This window comes from Serinus canaria, chromosome 6 (assembly GCF_022539315.1).
Source record: "Serinus canaria isolate serCan28SL12 chromosome 6, serCan2020, whole genome shotgun sequence".
In the NCBI taxonomy this organism is placed as follows: Eukaryota; Metazoa; Chordata; class Aves; order Passeriformes; family Fringillidae; genus Serinus; species Serinus canaria.
This window is the reverse complement of record NC_066320.1, coordinates 28,115,850-28,134,723: the sequence shown is the minus strand read 5'-3', so window position 1 is coordinate 28,134,723 and position 18,874 is coordinate 28,115,850. Positions and strand designations below refer to the sequence as shown.

Below are 18,874 nucleotides of genomic sequence, written 5' to 3'. Positions count from 1 at the left end.
TCAAATCCAGCCATAAACCCAACACTGCCAAGCCCCCCACTAAACCATGTCCCCAAGTGCCACATCTACAGGTCTGGTATCTACTTCCAAGGGGTGGTGACTCCACCACTTCCCTAATGAGCTGTTCCAGTGCTTGAAAACTCATTCCATGAAGAAGATTTTCCTAATACCCAATCTAAGCCTTCTCTGGCACAACTTGAGGCCATTTCATCTCATCCTGTCACTTGTTACTTGGAGGAAGACCTTGCTGCAGCCTCCTCGGGTAGTTGTAGAGCGTGATAAGGAACAATCCCCTGAGTGCTCATTTTGCCTGAAAACCCTTATTTTGTTAATTGAAGTGGAAAAAAAAAGCTGCCTGTATAATTTAAGAAATAAGAAGACTACAGATTAGGAACATGAGCCAGGGTGGGGGTTACAGCAGGGCTAATGTGACCCATTTTGTTTTGTTGATTTATCAGGGTGGGGGGGGGAGAGAGATTAAACTACATATGCTAATTAAGCAGTTTCACACGTGTTTAGTCAAAAATATTGAAATCCAAGACAGTTAAATTTGTCATTAAACTTTAATAGAGATCTCAATTTGAAGCTTCTCATGTCCTTACAGTTATGCAAGCACTTAATTGCTTTGCTGGATGGGGTTCCACAAGGAGTACTGCTACTGCTGACTTTTTGGATTGTTAGTTGAGAGATTGCTGTAGAAAGGAGTTTAGCATCCACTGGTTTGATGAGTAGTTTCCACCCCCTGATCTATTAGATGTAGTGTAGAGAAGATCTGTCATGTACACCCAGTCACATTTGGCTAACTTGCTGTTACTGGGGCAAGAAAGGGTGTATATATCACACAATAGCATTTTCTTTAATAAATCAAAATACTTTTTTCATTTACCTCAAACCATGTATGTGCTACAGGCAAGAAGCTGTCTGTGTTTAATGTAAATAACAGATCTGTTCTATCAAGTCCATTCCCAGTGTACTTCCTCTGACATCAGTGACTTCAGTGGATTTATTCCAGGGGTGCTTTTGGCTCTTCCTGTTTCATGTAGGTAAATCTTCAGGCAGTGCTAATTAGGAGAATGTCAACTGATTTTACCATTCTGTTAAGCTGGACTTTGTAAAGGTTATTTATATCATTCTACATCAGGACCCAGTGAGAGAATATTTCTGGTGGCAGTTCGTCTGTTAAAATAGCTGCAAGAAAATGTAAGCACTGGAGCTAAAAATAAAACTTTGTTTCTCAACAGAGCAAGTGACAGCCACATGCATATCTTCACATTTTAGCATTCTCATGTTTACTGAATAGAAATTACATTGCTTTAATTATGTTAATAATCACTGCAGTGTTACTGGAGTAACTCCTCTAGGTGGAAGTGAGATGTAAATGTGGCAGTGTCTGCAAAGACTTCTCAGCAGAGGTGCTGGTTGTTTCCTGTGCTTGTTTCCTATGCTTTAATGATCTGCTGGCTTTAAAACAAGTGACACAGAAGGGGTTTTCTGGTGTGTTTACTGTTGATGATAGATTTTCTGTGTGAGCTGACTGTGACCCTTGTCTAAGGTTATTGAGAGATGACCTTACATCAAAAGATAATGTTTGTGCTTACATTAATTTTTTTCAGGCTCATTCTATAAACCATTAAAGGAAGCTTTTTTATTATAAAGCACATACGACTAAGAACTCTGTTAAATTCAAGCTGTATTATTTGAATATTTAGTTCACTTTCTTTTGTTCCAGTTCAAGCATAGATCACAGTGGTTTTCCTCTCAGTTACGATGCTCCCTTTGCAGTTAGTCATTATGAAATGCTGGAGGTACATCTCAGTAACTGGCCATCATGCAGCATTGCAAATTTTTCAGAATGGACAGTTTGTTTCAGAACAACCTCTGTAAATGTCTGGGTGTATCACAGGCTGCCAGCTCCTGGCCTCACATTTTTTTATCTGCCTTGTGTGTTCATGTTTTTTTTGAGAGTGGAGTCAAAAAAAAATGCTCTTAATACAGCACATCATCCTTAACTGGTAAAAAATATTTGTTTTGCAATCTTACACTACAGATCAGTGCTTTCTGTGCTATCATTATATACCCATATTACTTCTAAAAGCAAGTAAAACATGTTGAATAAGATCAATGCTCTCTTGGCTTGCTGCTGCCAGAACTTCTTGACTTTGGTGGGGCTTTGTGCATGAAAAAATGGACCCATATAAAAAAGACTCTACTCTGCTTTTATCTTCTGTATTTCTGATTTTATATTTGTTGTCTTACTCCAAGGTCAGAGCAGTATTTAGAGTAGCTTCAGGATGGGTTTCAGCCATGCTGGCTGCCCACAGAACCTGCTCAGCTAGTGCAAGGACACTCTGGACACTCTTTCTTTCCTTGAGCCACCCCTCTGCCAGGGGGAACATGGAGTTGTTTCCTTCAGGAATGTCACCACACATACCACTGAGAGATTTTCTTAGGCAGAGAGCACCCCTGCATAACCCCAGGAAACCTGATGTTCCAGCACATCTACCAACAGAAACTTTTCTGGTGAAGAGAGAACTTGCATTGTACTTTTTAGATTATTTTTCATCTCCAGACTCCCATCAGTTTCATGCTTGAGCTAGTAATAGTCTATTATAGTTTATTCAAGTGGTTACAGGGAACATTATTGCCATGGATGTCTTTCTCAGGTACTTGGAAGCACATCCTTTCAGTGTGCACTCACAATATAGTTATTCATAAACACTGAGGCATCCAGTGGCACACTCAAGGACTTGCAGTGGCACTGCTTTTCCTTGGCTTGCTTTTTGAGAGTGACAGTGATTTTCTGAGGTCACCAGCCAGTTATTCAGACTATTCTGCTTGCCCAGCTAATGAAGTGAGAACAACTCTCCCCATAAAGCAGTTCTTTCCTGAGTAACATCCTGCCAGGAGACACTGAGGCTTGGGCATCTTTAAAAATGCCAATCATTTTTTATTTAGAAGCTTCAATTAAACAGCATAAAGGAAATTAAAAAAACAATACACAAATAGTTGGAAAGCAGCTGGTGGACTTGTACATGTTATTGGAGAGCTTTGGTACAGACAGGTAGACTAAATAGAAATCTTACCAGCATCCCCTGATAAAGTCACTGGCTGACAATTCAGCCTGTCCTTTTGTAGAGGGCTCTGACAGAAGTGTTTTCTTTGCAGCTGGGAAGACAGAACACATTATGAATGCTTAAGGTCGATGCAAGGAAACAGAGCCCTGCAAAACATATTTAATATAGGTTTGATTTCCTGTGGAATGTTTTCCAGATGTTCTCTCCAACAGGCCTCTAAAAAATGATGTGAGGTAATTTTTTTTTTTTTTTTTTTTTTTGCAAACAGAAAGAGAAAATTCTGGTTTGTGTCACGGCATCTGAGAATCACTGTTCTAATTCTTTATTACATTACCTTGGGCTCAGGATTTTCACCATATTTTTCAAAATTGGTTTTATTACAGAAAAGGTCAGTAGTATATAAATATTTATATAACCCAATTTCAAATAAATCATACTTGTTTAGAATCACATTTGAGCTTAGTAGTTTCCCTTAAACCCAAAGGAGACCTAATATATTAAATTAAAATTACTCTCATGCATGATCTTGAGTCCCTTAGAGGATTTAATTAACATTGATAAACTATGGCATTAGTGTTTTGTTAAGTTCTTTTGATTTTCTGTAGCAGATACTGTGTAAAAAGATCTAACTGGTCTCCAGCAGATATATGAGCAAAGGGAAAGGACAATATTAACAGAAAATGGTTTAGAACTTATTTTATTTTGCTTCCCACTAAGTGCAGTAAAAGAACATGGGTGTAGGGTATTAATTTGCTAATAGAAGAATAGAAATAATACAGTGTTTGTGATTTTCATTTTAAAATACAGATAAGCATAGGTGGAAATGCTTTTCATTTTGCATGACTGAATTTCAAGGAGTTAGATTTCCGTTTTCTGGGGTGTTAAATGTCCAGGAGGCCCCTGGGAAACAAAAACCCTGAGTAGTGACATAAATGCTGGCAGATGTGGTGGGGATGTGGTAGAGGCAGAGAGCTGGGTCGAGTGTGGGTGCTCCTCTGGAGGGACCAGCCCTGGTGGTCTTGTGCCTGTGCCTGATGCTCTGAGCCAGCACTCCTGCTGCTGGAAGGCATCTCAGTGGATCTTGTGTGGTCCCTGGTGTTTGTTCCTGTGTCTAGTTATCCCACAATCCAAACAGCCTGCCTCTGTGTAATTGGGCATTGTCCATATTTTGCTTCCAGATGAACAGCACAGTTTTGAGAGGCAAGTTGAACCCAGAATCAAATATTTGCTTGGGTTTAGGCTTTCAGGCATTTAAAATAACAAAACAGCAGAAAAACCAGACAATAACCAGCTTCTTTCAGTTAATAGCTGGTATTTGGGATCTAAAATCCTGTAATGATTTCTGCCAGTGTTGGAAAAGATTTGGACCAGCTCATGTGAGAGAAACTGGCTTCAGAATTCAGGTCTTGGGAGGCAAATGGTTTTCCAGCAGAAATTTACTTTTTTACCCTTCTTACTCCTCAAAAGGTACCAAGACTGAGCTGGCGGATTCAGCATGGGATGGGGAATTCCTGGGGCTCCTGGGGACTCCAGGGACAGACAGGACAGAACCTTTTAGGCTGTGCTCATCCCAACAGCCCAGCTTGGGCAGCCCTGGGCATGGGGCATCTCCTTGGGGGCAGGATGGGACATCAGCCCATGGGCAGAGCTGGCTCTGTGGGGCCCATGGCTGGGCAGGACAAGGGTGGGCAGGAACATCAGTGACTCAGGGCCTGGACACTGTCGTTGTGTGAGAAGGAGAGTAGCAACCAAACACAAGCCAGCCTTTCCATTGGAAGAATTTAGTGGGGTTGCTGTTTAATAAATCCATGGGAAAGTGACCTCTTAAATAAAAACGTCACAATTCGTAGTTGCTCACAGGTGCTCAACAGTGTGTTTAGATAGCTAGGGAGGTGTAAGATTTATTAACATTACACTGTTCTAGTGTCCTTTAATGAAAAAAAGATGGGTCAAAGCTACTGTACTATGTGCAGGGAGAGTCATCTCTCCTTATGGAGTTCCTCTGAGGCTTTTTTCATCCCCTGCTTGATAGAGTTGCTTATGTGGCCTTTGCCTCATTATCTCACTGTTTATGAAAGAAAGAGAGAATGAAATGCTCCTCCAACAATGAAGCCATTAGTTTGGCCACACACCACCCCTTGCATCCAGCTCTTGCATCCCAGCAGAAGCAGCACCACTCCAGCCATAGGGGAGCTCTTTGTAGCCAGAGTAGGACACTGCAGTTGACCCCCACGAAAGAAGAACAAGTATTTTGACTTGTTGTTTTTTTCTGTAATGGTGCCATTTATCACTATGACACACATTCATTGACTTAGTCTGGCTTTTTTCAGTGTGGGATTTATACCTCTTTTCTGGTTTGAATATTGATGCAGCACTTCCCTTACGTGACTGCACTGCCAAATGGTGTCTAGACAGCTCTGACTAATTAGTGTAGTCACCTCAGCCTCTCAGCTCTGGCATTTACCTACTCTTTATGTTGCTGCTATAAATAGGTGCCTAAACACGAGCAGCAGAGCATGGAGAGGTGGCAGTGAGCATGTCCAGAGCTCACCTGACATCCCTGAGGTGGGGCACGGGAGCACTGTAGCTCTCTGCATCCCTAACAGGGCAAGTGGTTGTAAGCGCTCCCTTGGACATCTCAACCTGTGTGTGGGCAGCCAGCAGGAGACCTGAGTTCAGTGTCTTGCTTGGTGTGAACATCACCAGTGCCAAGGCAAGGCTGAGAGAGGTTTTTCTCCTCAGGGCTCAGCCCTTGTGTACCAACAATACAGTCAGAGAGGAAAAAAGAAGATAAATCAACACCTGCCATCCTAGTGAGGTTAGTGCTTCTTGAGGAGGAATATGGTTCAGAGTGTTGCTTTCTTGTAGGTCATTAATTTGCACCAGATCCAAACTAAAAATTGTAAAAAATTTTCTGCAACTTCACAGTTTGTATCATACTTTTAAATATTGCACCAATGCTAAAGCTGAATTGACCAGCCTTAAAGAGGGAGAACTGATAAATATCTAAGAAAACTTCAGGACATCAAAGAACTTTTACAGAACCTTGAGAACAAAAAGTAGTGAAAACCTAATCAATGTTGCCTATGCAATGCGTTGTGCTAATATAAAATTTAATTGCTTCAAAAATTATATGCAGATTCAATACAATAGTGCTATTAAAAAAGCTTATTTGTAAGCAAATGTGAAAGTTTTGAATTATCCAACTGAGTATCTGTAGAACCACTATCATAAGGGGAGCAAATTAACTTTGCTTCCTTTGTATTTTTAACTGTTACAAATTATTTTACTGGTACTAATACAAAGCATTAGAGAATAACAGGTTTGGGATTTTTTCCTCTTCTTTTCAGAAAGGCTGTTTGTTGTTTGAGCGGATTTTCTTTGAATTTGCTGATGGGATTATTCTTACTTTTCCAGCTAGTGGTATACAAAATATTTAAAGTAAGCTTTCAAGAACATCTTCAGGTTTTCCAGGGCTAAGATAAGACTAATTTAATTTGTGGGGGTTTTGCCCTACAAAGAGATGGTTTTTTTTTCTTTGTTTTTTCCTCTTCCTGGGAGGAAGATTTCTGAGCAGTACCCCTTATTTATGCAAGGAAAAGGGATCACATCATATATGTGGCTGTGCACAATGAGAATTTTATGACAGAAAAAGAAATTACTAGTTCCTTTTTGGTGTGGTCCTGCTACATGGGATGAACTGTCTCTCTCCAGCAGTGAGATACATCTGTACACCACACATGTAAAACTATGCACACTTGAAGGTGCATGTGGCAAATTCTGTTTGTTCTCTGGGTAACAAAGCTTCTCAGTCACGGGTTAGGAACCCTCAAGTTGCCACCCTCAGGTTGCCTCCTGCTGAAGGAGCACTAATTCAACACAGTGCATATTTTTTGGTAGGACTGCTATTATCAGATTGCTCTGATTCTGCATCCCTAAAAGGATTGTCTCTTTTACCCCAACAGTTCTTAATATTCATGTGCAATACTTTAGGATTAATGGTTCTCATTAGGCTAATTTGTCTCTCTCTCTAGATAAATAGCAGTACCACTGTTCTGGTGTTCACTGATGAGCACACTTTCATCACTGCCAGTCTGCTGGAAGTGTTTGGGGGTAGATCTTCAGTGAGTGTTAATCAGCAGATCTTCACTGAAAGTATTGCAGTATTTTATGGCAGATGGAGGTCTGTGCTTTTATTTCTGGCCTTCACTTCATCTCCAGTGCAAATGAATCCACATAAGTATCAGGTGTAGTTAACAGCTCAGGAGAGGGTGAGAGCTTGGGCTGTGTGAAGTTCGGATGACTGGCTAGGGAAGGGTTGTGTGATAATGTCCAGCAATGCTCCGACCAGAGCCATCTGAACTGTTTTTGACTTATGAAAACTTAAATGTGCAATGTTGTCACATCATTACTTTTTATGACCACAGAAATTCTTCAGAAATTCACATGGAAATCAAGGTGTGTGCAAAAGAGACCAGCAGAGCTATCTTTAGCCTCCTTTAGGGTATACAACAAGTAAGTTCTTGAAGCAGGCTGGGTAGTAAATGACTGGGTTTATTCCATGGTTATCAGTCCTTAAAAACATTTAGAGAAGAGGAATGTATTAAATGATCTCTGGACCAGTGCACCTAATAACCTAAGGGAGAACTGGACATTCAAGAAGGATGAAACGATTGCAAGAAGTGTTTTCAGGATTATCAAGATGCTGATTGTATAATCTATTGCCAAAAAGATTTATTTGTGGTCACATAAATAATGAAATTTAGATCTGAGGAGCGACTTTGTTTTAGAAATACAAGAATACTGTATATACAGAAGGCTTGCCCTTTCTACCATGGCAGAGGTTTTTCATAGGCTCTATTCTGTTCAAAACCTGACTTCATCCAGGTATGAGTAGAATTAGAAAAATCCTTGGAAACTGTCAACTCCCTTTGTTCCCAATTGATCCAAAAGCTGGATTGGAGCCACTATCTTAATTACTGTCTGGGAGAGGAATCACTGCAGTGATAGAGGGTTTCCTTTCCCAGATTTTCTTCATGGTGCTGCCATTGATCTCTTTCCATATCTTGAGACCCATTTCCTCTCAGCCTGTCTCCTGGCAGGTGGAGTATCTATTCACCAGCTAAGTAGGGATTTTATGTAAATTTAGAAATATATGTATACATACATATATACACACACACATATGTGTATAGATATGTGTATGTATGTATGAGTGTTTGCTAGAGAGGTTGACTTTTCAAAGCTATTAAAGGCAACTGGGTACAGATTTCCATCTCAAGGTTAAGTGGTTAAATAAGGCAAAAGGGGAAGTGAAAAGCTTAGGGTTGACTGTGCCTTGAAGGCAACCATGGATTTGCTGGTGTCAGTACAGTTAGAGAGAGATGGAACTAAAATAAGGCCATGAAAACAGCTCTCATAAATTCAGGTATAGGTTGCATGGAGTTTATTTATAGGATGCTTTCTCAAACTAAGCCTCTGAACCTTTTGATGTTTGCCCATCGTTGCTTTCAGGCCAATTAATGATGTGTATCCAGTCCCATTCTGGGGTAGGTAAAACAATAAAGCAAACAAAGATAATTAGTCTCTGGAGCATGTAAACAAATAAAGTAAATCACTTGCAAATCACTTGTTTCTGCTAACTTTTGTGGGGTTGTTGCAAAATGAAAAAGAGCATTTATATTGCAAATCTGCATAATGCTGGAGCAGTAATGAAAATTCATAGATTATACTATTCTGATTTTGAGAGGGCTTTGCAAAGATTAAGCATCTTATCCTGAAACATTACTGTGGGTTGTCAGATGCAAAAGAACATTTTTATACCTATTTCACAGAAGATTGAAGTAGGGAGGTGATTTTTTTTTTTCATGGATGAAGAAGTATAAATAAACAGAAGCCACTACTCCAGGATTATAAGGCTAAGATGGGCAGGGGAGTGACTGTAGGATGTGTGACCTTGACCCACCTCATCAATGCCTTGCAAATTTTAAAGACGTGAATGGGAGCATTTTGTGGCCTTTAAATGACAAATTTAGAAGAGATCCTGTTATTCCTTTTAATTTCCAACATGGAAATTGATCATCAGTTGATCACAATACAGCTTCACTCCTGGTCTTAAAGCACCTCCTGCATGAGATCAGTGCTCTGCCCTCCTTGGCCATGGGCTGGCTGAGGTGAGTGAAGATAAAGTGGCCATTCAGCAGCAGAACTCCATGCAGAGCACACTTTCCTTTCATCTCAGCCCTGGAGGCAGTACTCTGGAGTTTGGATAAATGCAGGTTTTGCAAGAACAAATGGATCTCTGTGGCTCTGGGGGTGAGGAGGCTGTGCCAGCTGGTCCTGCCTGCTGCCCCAGCTGCTGCTGCTGCAGGCCAGGGCAGGGTGAGCCCACTCTGGAGACGTGGGGACACCACCAAAGCAGGTCCTGCTTCCAGTCTTGCAGTAAGAGTCTTGCTTGCTCTGTGAGCACAAACATACAGCTCTGTGTAATCAGTAAAACAGCAGAAGCTGTGCTCTGAATAAGACTCCAGTCAGAGTTCAGATCCAGGCAAAATGACTCCTCATATGATAAAATCAGTCTTTGTCTTTTTTTCTTGGCATGAAAATGCAGAACATTTCTTTTGGTAAAGGGCAGGCATTTCCCTGTTGTTCTGTTCCTTTTTTACTGTTTTGTTGCACTTTTTTGTTCTGACTTCAAAAATAGATTCTGGAGAGAGATGTGTCTTAGAAAGAGACTCTCAATAGCTGAAATGTGTCCAATATGCATTTAAGTTAAAGAATATTAAGCCTTGTCCAAAAACAGAGTGTGTAAAAGGTAAGAATGCCTTCAGGCTTGACTTTTAAAGATACTCATTTTTCTTCCTGTTGCAGATCTCGCCTTGCAGATTTCTTCACAAACTGCCAGCCTGAGTCACGCTCTGTTAGTGGCTGTCTGAAGGAGAATTATGCTGACTGCCTGCTTGCTTACTCGGGGCTCATTGGTAAGAGGGCAGGGAAGGGTGGGGGCTTACTCATGAGAAAAAAAAAAAAAAAACCAACCCTAACTGCATTTGGAAGGCCTGTGTGAAATAAAATCTGGAATATAATCCTGTATGATATGATACCAGGCCAGTTTCTGCACCTGCATGGAGTGGCCCTGCTTTGCCTCACAGAAACTCTTGGGGGAGGCTTGTACATTGCAAGAAAATTAAGGATGGAAGGTAAGGGGAGAAAGGTGCTTGGATTTGAAATAAATGCAAGCTTAGAAAGCAAAGCTTATTTAGAGGGTTGAATGTAGACAGGAGTGAGGAGTAGGAAGTTAACGAGTGGAAGTGCAGCTTGGTTGATATTGCAGCTGTCATCACAAGTTTGGGTAAACACCTTCAGAGAAAGGTACCTGAATCTTAGATATGAAACAATAGATCAATCCAGCCTTTTATCAATTCCAGCTGCTCTTCTTCCCATGATATCCTTCTGTCCACTCTCAAGTGTTTTCAGAGATGCCTGTTAGTGAGATGAGCTGAGACCAAATCTGAAATCCTCTTCCCTCCCCAGCGTAGTTATTTTTGTTTGTTGTCACCTTCCTGAGTGTCAGCAGGCACAAGGATGCCTTTATGGAAGCCAGATTCCACATGCCACCCTCAGTATTTGATTCCTGAAAGAGAGAGATCATGTCAAGAAGTTGAATGTGTTGTAGAAATATCATAGTTGGGCAATAAATAATAAGTGAATGTCAAAACTCTGAAACAAATAAATTTGAAAGGCCACCAGATAAAATGTTTTTAAGCTGGCAGCCTGCACCTGCTGCAGTGCAGTCATATCCCCTTCTGCTGGGCATGAAGGTGCCAGCTGGGGCCCTGAAGCTGATCCTGCTGTTAAATAAATGTCTCTGGAGATAAGATCGAAATGAAAATATTTCTAGAATAGGTTGGGTTTGCTGAAAAATGACTGAAAGCTATTCTCAGTGGCTTATTGTTACCATTCTTCTTACTCTAGCAGCTAACAAGTGAGGTTAGTCCATGTGGCAATGGGTAAAATGAGATGTGATGGCTTCAAAGGATATTCTTCTACCACTGAAGAGATTAAGACAGTATGCAAAGGCTATAACATCTGAGCAGTTATGACAGACTGTCATTTGACTCTCAAACAGAGAATTGAATAGCCTTGAAATCTGATCTTGTCAATGAGATGAAGAAGTCTGGCTGCTGGCAAGGAGTAATTGTTACTCACAGATACTTCTGGCTAAGAGCTGCCAAGTTCTTGCTGGGCCTAGAGAGTTTTGCTGGCAGTTTTGTTGGTTTCATTTTTCAGTTTAACCCCAAAAATGACCCAGTTCCTCTTATGAGGTGTTCTTGTGTTGGTGGGGGTGACCATGCTGCAAGACACTGTCACACATCAGAAATGTGGAATGGGAGCCAAAGGAGTTCAAACCAAAAGGAGATCTACTTTTCAAAGGGAAAAAATGCACATTTTTCTTCCTTCCTGCTACCCCCTGGAGACTTGCAAAAGAGCAGCTGACTGGTGTTACAGGAGTTTTTGCTTCTTAGTAGTAATTCTGTTAAGTAAGAAATTACCAAAGCATTTCTTGTGCTGAAGCAGTAAATTCCTGCTTCTGATATCAGTCTGCTGTGAAAGTGGAGTAAGGCAGAAATCAGCAGTATCATCTTTCAAAAGTCTGCTTAATAGATATAAAACACAAGAAGGAGAGTTAGACTGTGGTAAGAAGCTGCTATAGATCCATTTGTCCATCAGAGCTTCAGGATCTTCATTTAATTAGGATGAACTATTGTCCTTTAAAATAAAATATTATTTCATTTGGCCATTTCATTAAATGTAGCAAAATTTGCACCTCCACGGAGTTTGTTCAGGAAGCTGAGGCTTTTCTGTGGAAGGTACAGTGAATGTGAGTCTTTCCTCAAATACAGGGATGTAAATGAGGGTTAACTTCACTGAAATGAGTGGAATCCCACCTAAAATGAATGACCTTAAATGAAAATGGTGCTTTATCAACAAAATGGAGAACAGTCTGTAGAAACTGCTTGAATATTTGCATCAGGGTGTTATGTATATAATCTTAAAGATGTGTACACTTTATAGGAAGCTGAAAAACCTCAATTCATTGCTTTAGGCTCCTTGTTGTAGTGTAGGGATAAGTTATTATTTTTTTTTTTTTTACCAGGAAAAAAAAAATCATGTAAAAGAAGACTGTAGATAGCCTTGTTTGAATCAGTGCTTTGGTTACAGCCTGGCTAAGCCATCTGAACCTTCTGCACTCCCATATGAATTAAGTTTTGCTCTAAGTGCTGACTTCAAGATCTGCTTTAGCATTCACTTTCTGACACATTTTCCCTTGTCTCGAGCAAAATCCATCCAAGTTCCCTGTTATTCCCAGGAATTCTGTGAGAGTTTGTGTGAATAAGCTGGACTTGCTTTTGACCAAAGAAACTTCAGCCCCCTGTCCCTTCTCCTAGACTCACCATCAGTCTCCTTAATTCACCCAAATTTGGGCAACCTCTGTGCTGTGTTCAGGCCAACTCTGCTTTTGTCTAAATTGTGGAGGTCTCACTGCTGCCTTTTGAGACCATCCCAGAGCTGTTTGGTACCTAGAGCTCAGAAAACCAAGCATGTCCTATTTTACCATGGTTTCTCTGATCCCTTAGTATCCATCAGCAGAATTTCCAGGATGCCAGCTAGTGGAGGAGGGGAGAAGGGAAAGGCACACACTTTGCAGGGAAAAAAGAAAATCCACCCCAGGAAACCAAGCATATAATCTGCTTGGGTTCACATCTGCCCCCAGGTTTAAATGACAGACTGATTTTCTACTAGCTGCTCTTTCAGCCACTCTGTTTTTGCTGGATGCACAGTTTGTGTGCTGTGTACACACTTTCCTTGTCCTGTCTTTCCCGTGTTCATCAACCCTAATTGTACCTTGGTATCTGTTACACTTTTAACCCCTGTCTTAACCCATTTTAATTACCTTATTACCTCTTTGTGATAAGAAAGTCTTACCTCAGTGACCTTTTTAATTTCCTCAGTACCTTTCTGTTTTTTCAACCCTTCACTAAGCATTTGCTAATTAGAATTCTTTTTCAGATGACTGTTTTCTTTCCATTTGCAAAATCCTCTTGATTTTTTGCTTTCTCACACTTTTTTCAGATCATGTTGCAAGGCTGAAATAGTGTTCTGAACCACCACATGGATAAGAGAGAGACATTTTAATGTGTTTTATTTTAATTTAATATTGTTCTTCTTATTATTTATCTACTGTCCAGTTTTCATTAACAATGCAAATTAAATTTGCCTATTTTACTAAATTCTCTATCTCCATTTAATGAATTTCAAACCATGCTGTTTACTCATGTACCAATCTCATGTAGAATTCAAGCAATTATTACTGCAGCTATCTGTTAAAAGCTGCAAGAAGCCAAAGGTATGGGATTGTAGTCAAATTTAAGAACATCCCAAAACAAGAGAAAAGATGTTTTTTGTCAATCTCACTAAGGGACCACATTCATTTTCTCATCCATTACTGTCTTCCTCAGGCCAGCCCTAGTGCCTGTTGTCCTTTGTCTCCCACGTCACAGATGAGGCAGTTTGCATGTTGATTTGTTCATTTCCCAGCACTGCCTGGTGACTGAAAGGCTATTAGACATCACTCTGTGATTTGTGTTATTTCTAATGTTCCTTTTTTAGCTTAATGCTTGATAGCCCTTTCCCGTCTGTTATTGCAGACTGCTGGACCCTGGACCTATGGACCAGATTTTCTCTCCTAGTGAACACTTTGTGTCTCTAACATTTGTCCTTCATCTATTCCATCTTCTTAATGACTACTTTGATGTCAGTTTTGAGGAGATGTGATCACATTTCCTCACAATATATGACCTGTCCTAGGATTGCAAATTGTCAAGTGAAGAACATGTTCCCTGAAGCAGCTGGCAGCTGTTCAGGTCTGGAATACCTTCCCCTTTTTATTTAATTTTTCAGTTTTGGTCAGACAAATAAAATAAAGATTGGAACTTCTCAGTCCTTAGGAAAGTTTGAAATATCTGATCAGCTGGGGTATTGCATTCAGTGACACTACTGGCTTCAGCAAGTGCTCATCATACAACAGTTTCCTGATGCAGATGAGTGATGAACACTTGCTGTACATTTTTCAGGACACAAAATGCCTGCTTTCTTTCATTTCATTCTTGGCTGCATCGAGAATGGGATATAAATGGGAGAATATTTTCCCAAGACTTTGTAACAGAGTTAGAATGGCCCTGTGGTTGGAAAGTTGTTGACAATTTTTAGGAAATAATCACTTTCCTGAAGAAGTAGTAAAACAACAGGATTAATAATAGTTGATTACCTGCAGAGAACCTGCTGCACCTTTTCATGCATGCTGGTTTTTGCATCACCCTAACCCACTCTGCTGGCAGGTCCCTCATGAGCACCCTGGGGTTAACACTGCTCCAAGATGTGGTAGGGCTCCCCTCAGCATCACCAGCATTCTCCTTAGTCATGCATTTCAGAAATGTTTTTCCTGTCTGGCTGCAGACTCAAGGAGGAAGCACAGGTCTGGGTACCATTTCAGGCATTTATTTGCAGCTAGAATTAAAATAAGAAAAAGCACAAGTGAGGAAGGAAAATCCTAGAAGATTTTTAAGTGCAGCTCTAAGGACACAGTCCACGTGTGTTTGATTTGGCAGCAAAGCCCTTCAAAGGGGAGCTCACCTTCTGCCAACCCATCCCTCCCTCTGCCACGGTTTTCTACCTGTCAGTTCTGCTGTTGCAGCTCTCTGTGGGAATCCTTTTTGGAGGGAAGAAATGTGTCTTCAATGTGTGAGTCGTGTTACAGTCCCTAAAGTGATTGCATTCAAACAGCAGAGGGTGTGAAATACAGCCCAGGGCTGGGTGTCAGAGGCTGGGAGGAGCCAGGAGCTGTCAGATCTGTGGGTCAGAGCCCTGCTGTGGGTCTGTGTGGTGAATCCAGCCCCGAATGCATGACTTCCCAAGGGCTGTGTGCCATCTTGGGGTGGAAGGAATGTTCCAGTGCAGTGGAAATTCAGAGCACTAGGAATATTCCTCTGTCTGCTCTGGGGTGCCCTGACCCCCAGGGGAGCACAGACTTTGACCCTCATTCGTGTAGAAAGTTTCCTAAGCTTCAAGATAGACTAGAATTCACAAAAGTGTGAAATAGATTATAGAGAGCAGTGTAGGTGTATCACCTGGTGAGGAATTTAGGGTTTGGGATTTTTAGTATGTTGTGGATGGAAGCAAGATGGAGAGCACAGGGTGTCTTCCTGGGTTTCTTCTTCATGATTCTTCTTCCTTCTTCTCCATGGGTTTGGGTGGCATTTTGTAATTGGGCAGAAAAGTCTGCACTGGGGGCTCTTTGGGATCAGTTACTGGGTTAAAAGGGAAAATAATCTAGGTGTCAGCTCTTAATTGGATAGTTTAGTCTTAAAAGAGCTTGTAACTAGAGATTGTTGGCCATTTTGTGCCTTCTAATGAAAAGCTGCTGAACTCACAGTAGTGAGACTGTTTTATTGATAAGAAATAACAAACACTTGAGTCCAAACATGAAATACCATCTCAAGTGCCTTCAATCCAGACCCAGAGAAACCCACAACTGGCACCACCACTCGGTGCAGAGGTTGCTGACAGTGCTGTGCTTCACTCTGGTGACAGGCACTGTGATGACACCAAACTACATCAACTCCAGCAGCCTCAGCGTGGCCCCGTGGTGCGACTGCAGCAACAGCGGCAACGACGAAGAGGAGTGCAAGAAATTTCTGAATTTCTTCCAGGACAACACATGCCTTAGTGAGTACAAAATTAGGTGTCTTTTAATGTGGTGCAGAGTATTTTCTGGAATTCCTTTACTGCTTAAGTGTGCTATGTCACATGGAGGCCATCACTTTGTACTTGGTCAAGCGGGGTCCTGTTGTAGGTGTAAAAATTAAAAGAATGAGCAAATATGCCTGATACTGTGGTTTGTGGCCATGATTTCAAACATGAGAAACTCTTGGAAAAAAAAAAAATAGACCCCAAAGTTGTATGATATTGAAATATGTTTACATCACAGGTCATATTTGGAGCCTAACAGTCTTTACCATGGAATTGCAGCACCTGAGGGGTTTCTGTATAATTTAAGAAATTCATATAAAAAAGACATGTAGTTTAGGATATGAAGGATTTGCCGTAAGTATAAATTGGATTGTGCTTGCAATTTACAGCCAACTTCATTTTTTTTAGGATATTGGATCTCAGATGCCTGGTTTTAACACAAGCCTGGATAGTAACTATTGTAAAGATTTTGTTAAATTATTGATTTTTTTTTTCTGTCGGACTCACTTCCAAATTAGGGACTATTATAAATTTCAGAATGGCTCAGTGGAGTCAATTTTGGCAGGTTCTCTTTTCAAATTTCCTGTCTGCCTGGAGCAGCATAATTGGATGATGTGGAGTGTGCATCAGAGTTTTAATTTCAGATAAATGAGGAGACCAAAAGAGCTTGGCTTCCCTGGCCTAGCTGAACAGAAGTTGAAAGGAGACATGATTGTCCTCTGAAATTGCATTAGCAGGGCAAACCCAAGGAGGGGAAGGGATTACTTCACCTGCAGGACAGTGTTGGCATGAGATCAAAAAGGAAGATACTGGCCATACATATTTAGGCTTGAAATGGAAAATTTTTAACCATCAGACTTAAGTTAAGAAATAGGCTTCCAGCAGGAGTTTTGAGGGTAAAAGTGGTTTTAAAAGTCATATTTCATCAGCTTATGCAAAGAAGCAGAGATCATTGCTTTTTTCCAAAACCCTGAATGTGTTCAGTGATCCAGACTGGCCCATCCAGCCCTACAGACTTGAGCTGATGCTAGGGCAGGGCTCATTATTTTTACTTGAGGGGCTGAAAATCCCCACTGGTAGCTTCTCAAGGAGCAGCATTGCAGGGAAGGCACAGGGAGTTCTGTGCACAGACACCTGAGTTGCTCTGTGATACACTATTTATTAAGCATTGGAAGAAGGAATCAATTACTCAAGTTCATTTAACAAAAGAAAAAGAGAAAAGAGTTCAAACTTTATGAGGGGTAAAATTTAACAATATGCCATCAGACCTTCAAGCCTAATGGCAGTTGCCATTTATATCTATTGCAGTAACTCAGATTTTACTCATTTGTGAATGCATTAATTTCTAGAGTGTTGCAGGTTCCTTTTGGAACATAAAGACAGAGCGATTCCTTGTCCTTTCTTTTGCCATCAGTACAAAAGCATTAATGAAGACAAATCAAAGGCATTGGAGGTTACTGGGAGACAAATTATGTCATCCTAGCTGCAGGATAATGTCTTCTTCTGGAAGAAATTAAAGGTGTTTCTGGATTTTCTACAAAGTTTTGTCTTTCACATAGAATTGGAATTTTAAAAAATTTTTATTTTCATTAGTGAGCCTTCCACTGTCTGGAGAAAATGTCATTAAAATCCTTCCCACTTTTATACAACACAAAAACTTCTTTTTCCACAGTAGGAAGAAACTAGGAATTTCTTACTAGTCTGTTTTTCAGTATATTTCCCCTTCAAAATGGAAAACAAACCTGTTACTTGGGGCATTTACAGCAATCATCTGTTTGAAGTCACTCATTGCAGCAGGGCTGGACTGGAAGACCTTGAAAGGCTCCTTCAACCCAAACAATTCTGTGATTCTGTCATAGAATAACTCAAGTTGGAAGGGACTCATAAGGATCATCAAGTGTGATTGTATGAAATAATTGAAGACTAATTGTAAAGGCTGCTTGTTACTTCGAAAACTGGAAGGATTGCAGACATTTCTGTGGCCATTCTTGCAACAGTGGAAACAAAGAGTTACTGTGATTTTAGGAAATACTGCTTTTTATATTGCCTTATTCATGGAAACACAAGAAAAGTTATCATATTCCTCTTCCTGCTTTGTCTCCATTAATGCAGCTCATTCTGGTGCTTTTTACAAGTTCTTCTCTTTGCATCTTGAAGTTCTGAGAACTAATATCAGAATAAAATACATCTTTTTCAGAAGAAAATTACATGTAAATTATTTTATAAGGCAAGGAATGGCACTGAGAAGAAGTGTTAATAACTTCCACATATTAGTCCCCAGTGAAATTGTTTGATTTCTTGTACAAAGAATTTGAAATAAGAAATCCCCAAATCCTTGTTGAATCCCCAAAGACCTGATTAAGAACTGTTTTTCTATTTGTTTATTAAAAAACTCCAACCAATTTACTCTTGCTATAAACACACTCTTTAATCCTGTGAAACTGTGATAAGCTTTTTAACTTTTATATTCTAAAGTTTTAGTTTAACCATGTTTCCCTCACCCAATTATGCAGATTTTGATTGAAAATGGTGAGGAAAAGATTGCCTTAGTTTAAACTATTTTGTAGTTATTGGCATATTAGTTTTACTACCAACAAGCTGTAGAAATAAATATTTATTCTGTTCTCTGTTTTTAGTTTGCTCTGTAACTTCACCTGCCTGAATTAGGACATGACATTCAAACTGCATTTTTAATCTTGAAAGTAAATTTTTGAGTCTTTGGGATGGTAACAAATGTGATTATGGTTGGTCTTAAAGCTCCTGTCAAGAATTACTGGAAACATTACAAAGAAGAGGCTACACCAAATAATTATGTGACTCCAAATTTTCTGTTCGTGTTTTTGATAGGTTCAAAAATAAGACACATTTTTCAGCATAAAATTGAGTTTCTATAAATACACATTAAAAATCTAATAATAACAATAATAATAATAACGACAATTAAAAAAAAACTCAGTTCTGCTTTTTGCCTTTTTTTTTTTTTTTTTTTA

At 40.1% G+C, this 18,874-nt stretch overlaps 1 protein-coding gene across 1 annotated transcript in view; it reads left to right on the top strand.

Moving 5' to 3' along the window:
* Window positions 1–18,874, top strand: part of GFRA1 (GDNF family receptor alpha 1) — a 132,141-nt gene that overhangs the window by 88,462 nt on the left and 24,805 nt on the right. Inside the window, exons 5-6 of the mRNA XM_009087163.4 lie at window positions 9,945–10,054; window positions 15,726–15,860. Of these exons, the coding sequence (XP_009085411.1) occupies window positions 9,945–10,054; window positions 15,726–15,860 (245 nt within the window). The remainder of the gene's footprint in view (window positions 1–9,944; window positions 10,055–15,725; window positions 15,861–18,874) is intronic.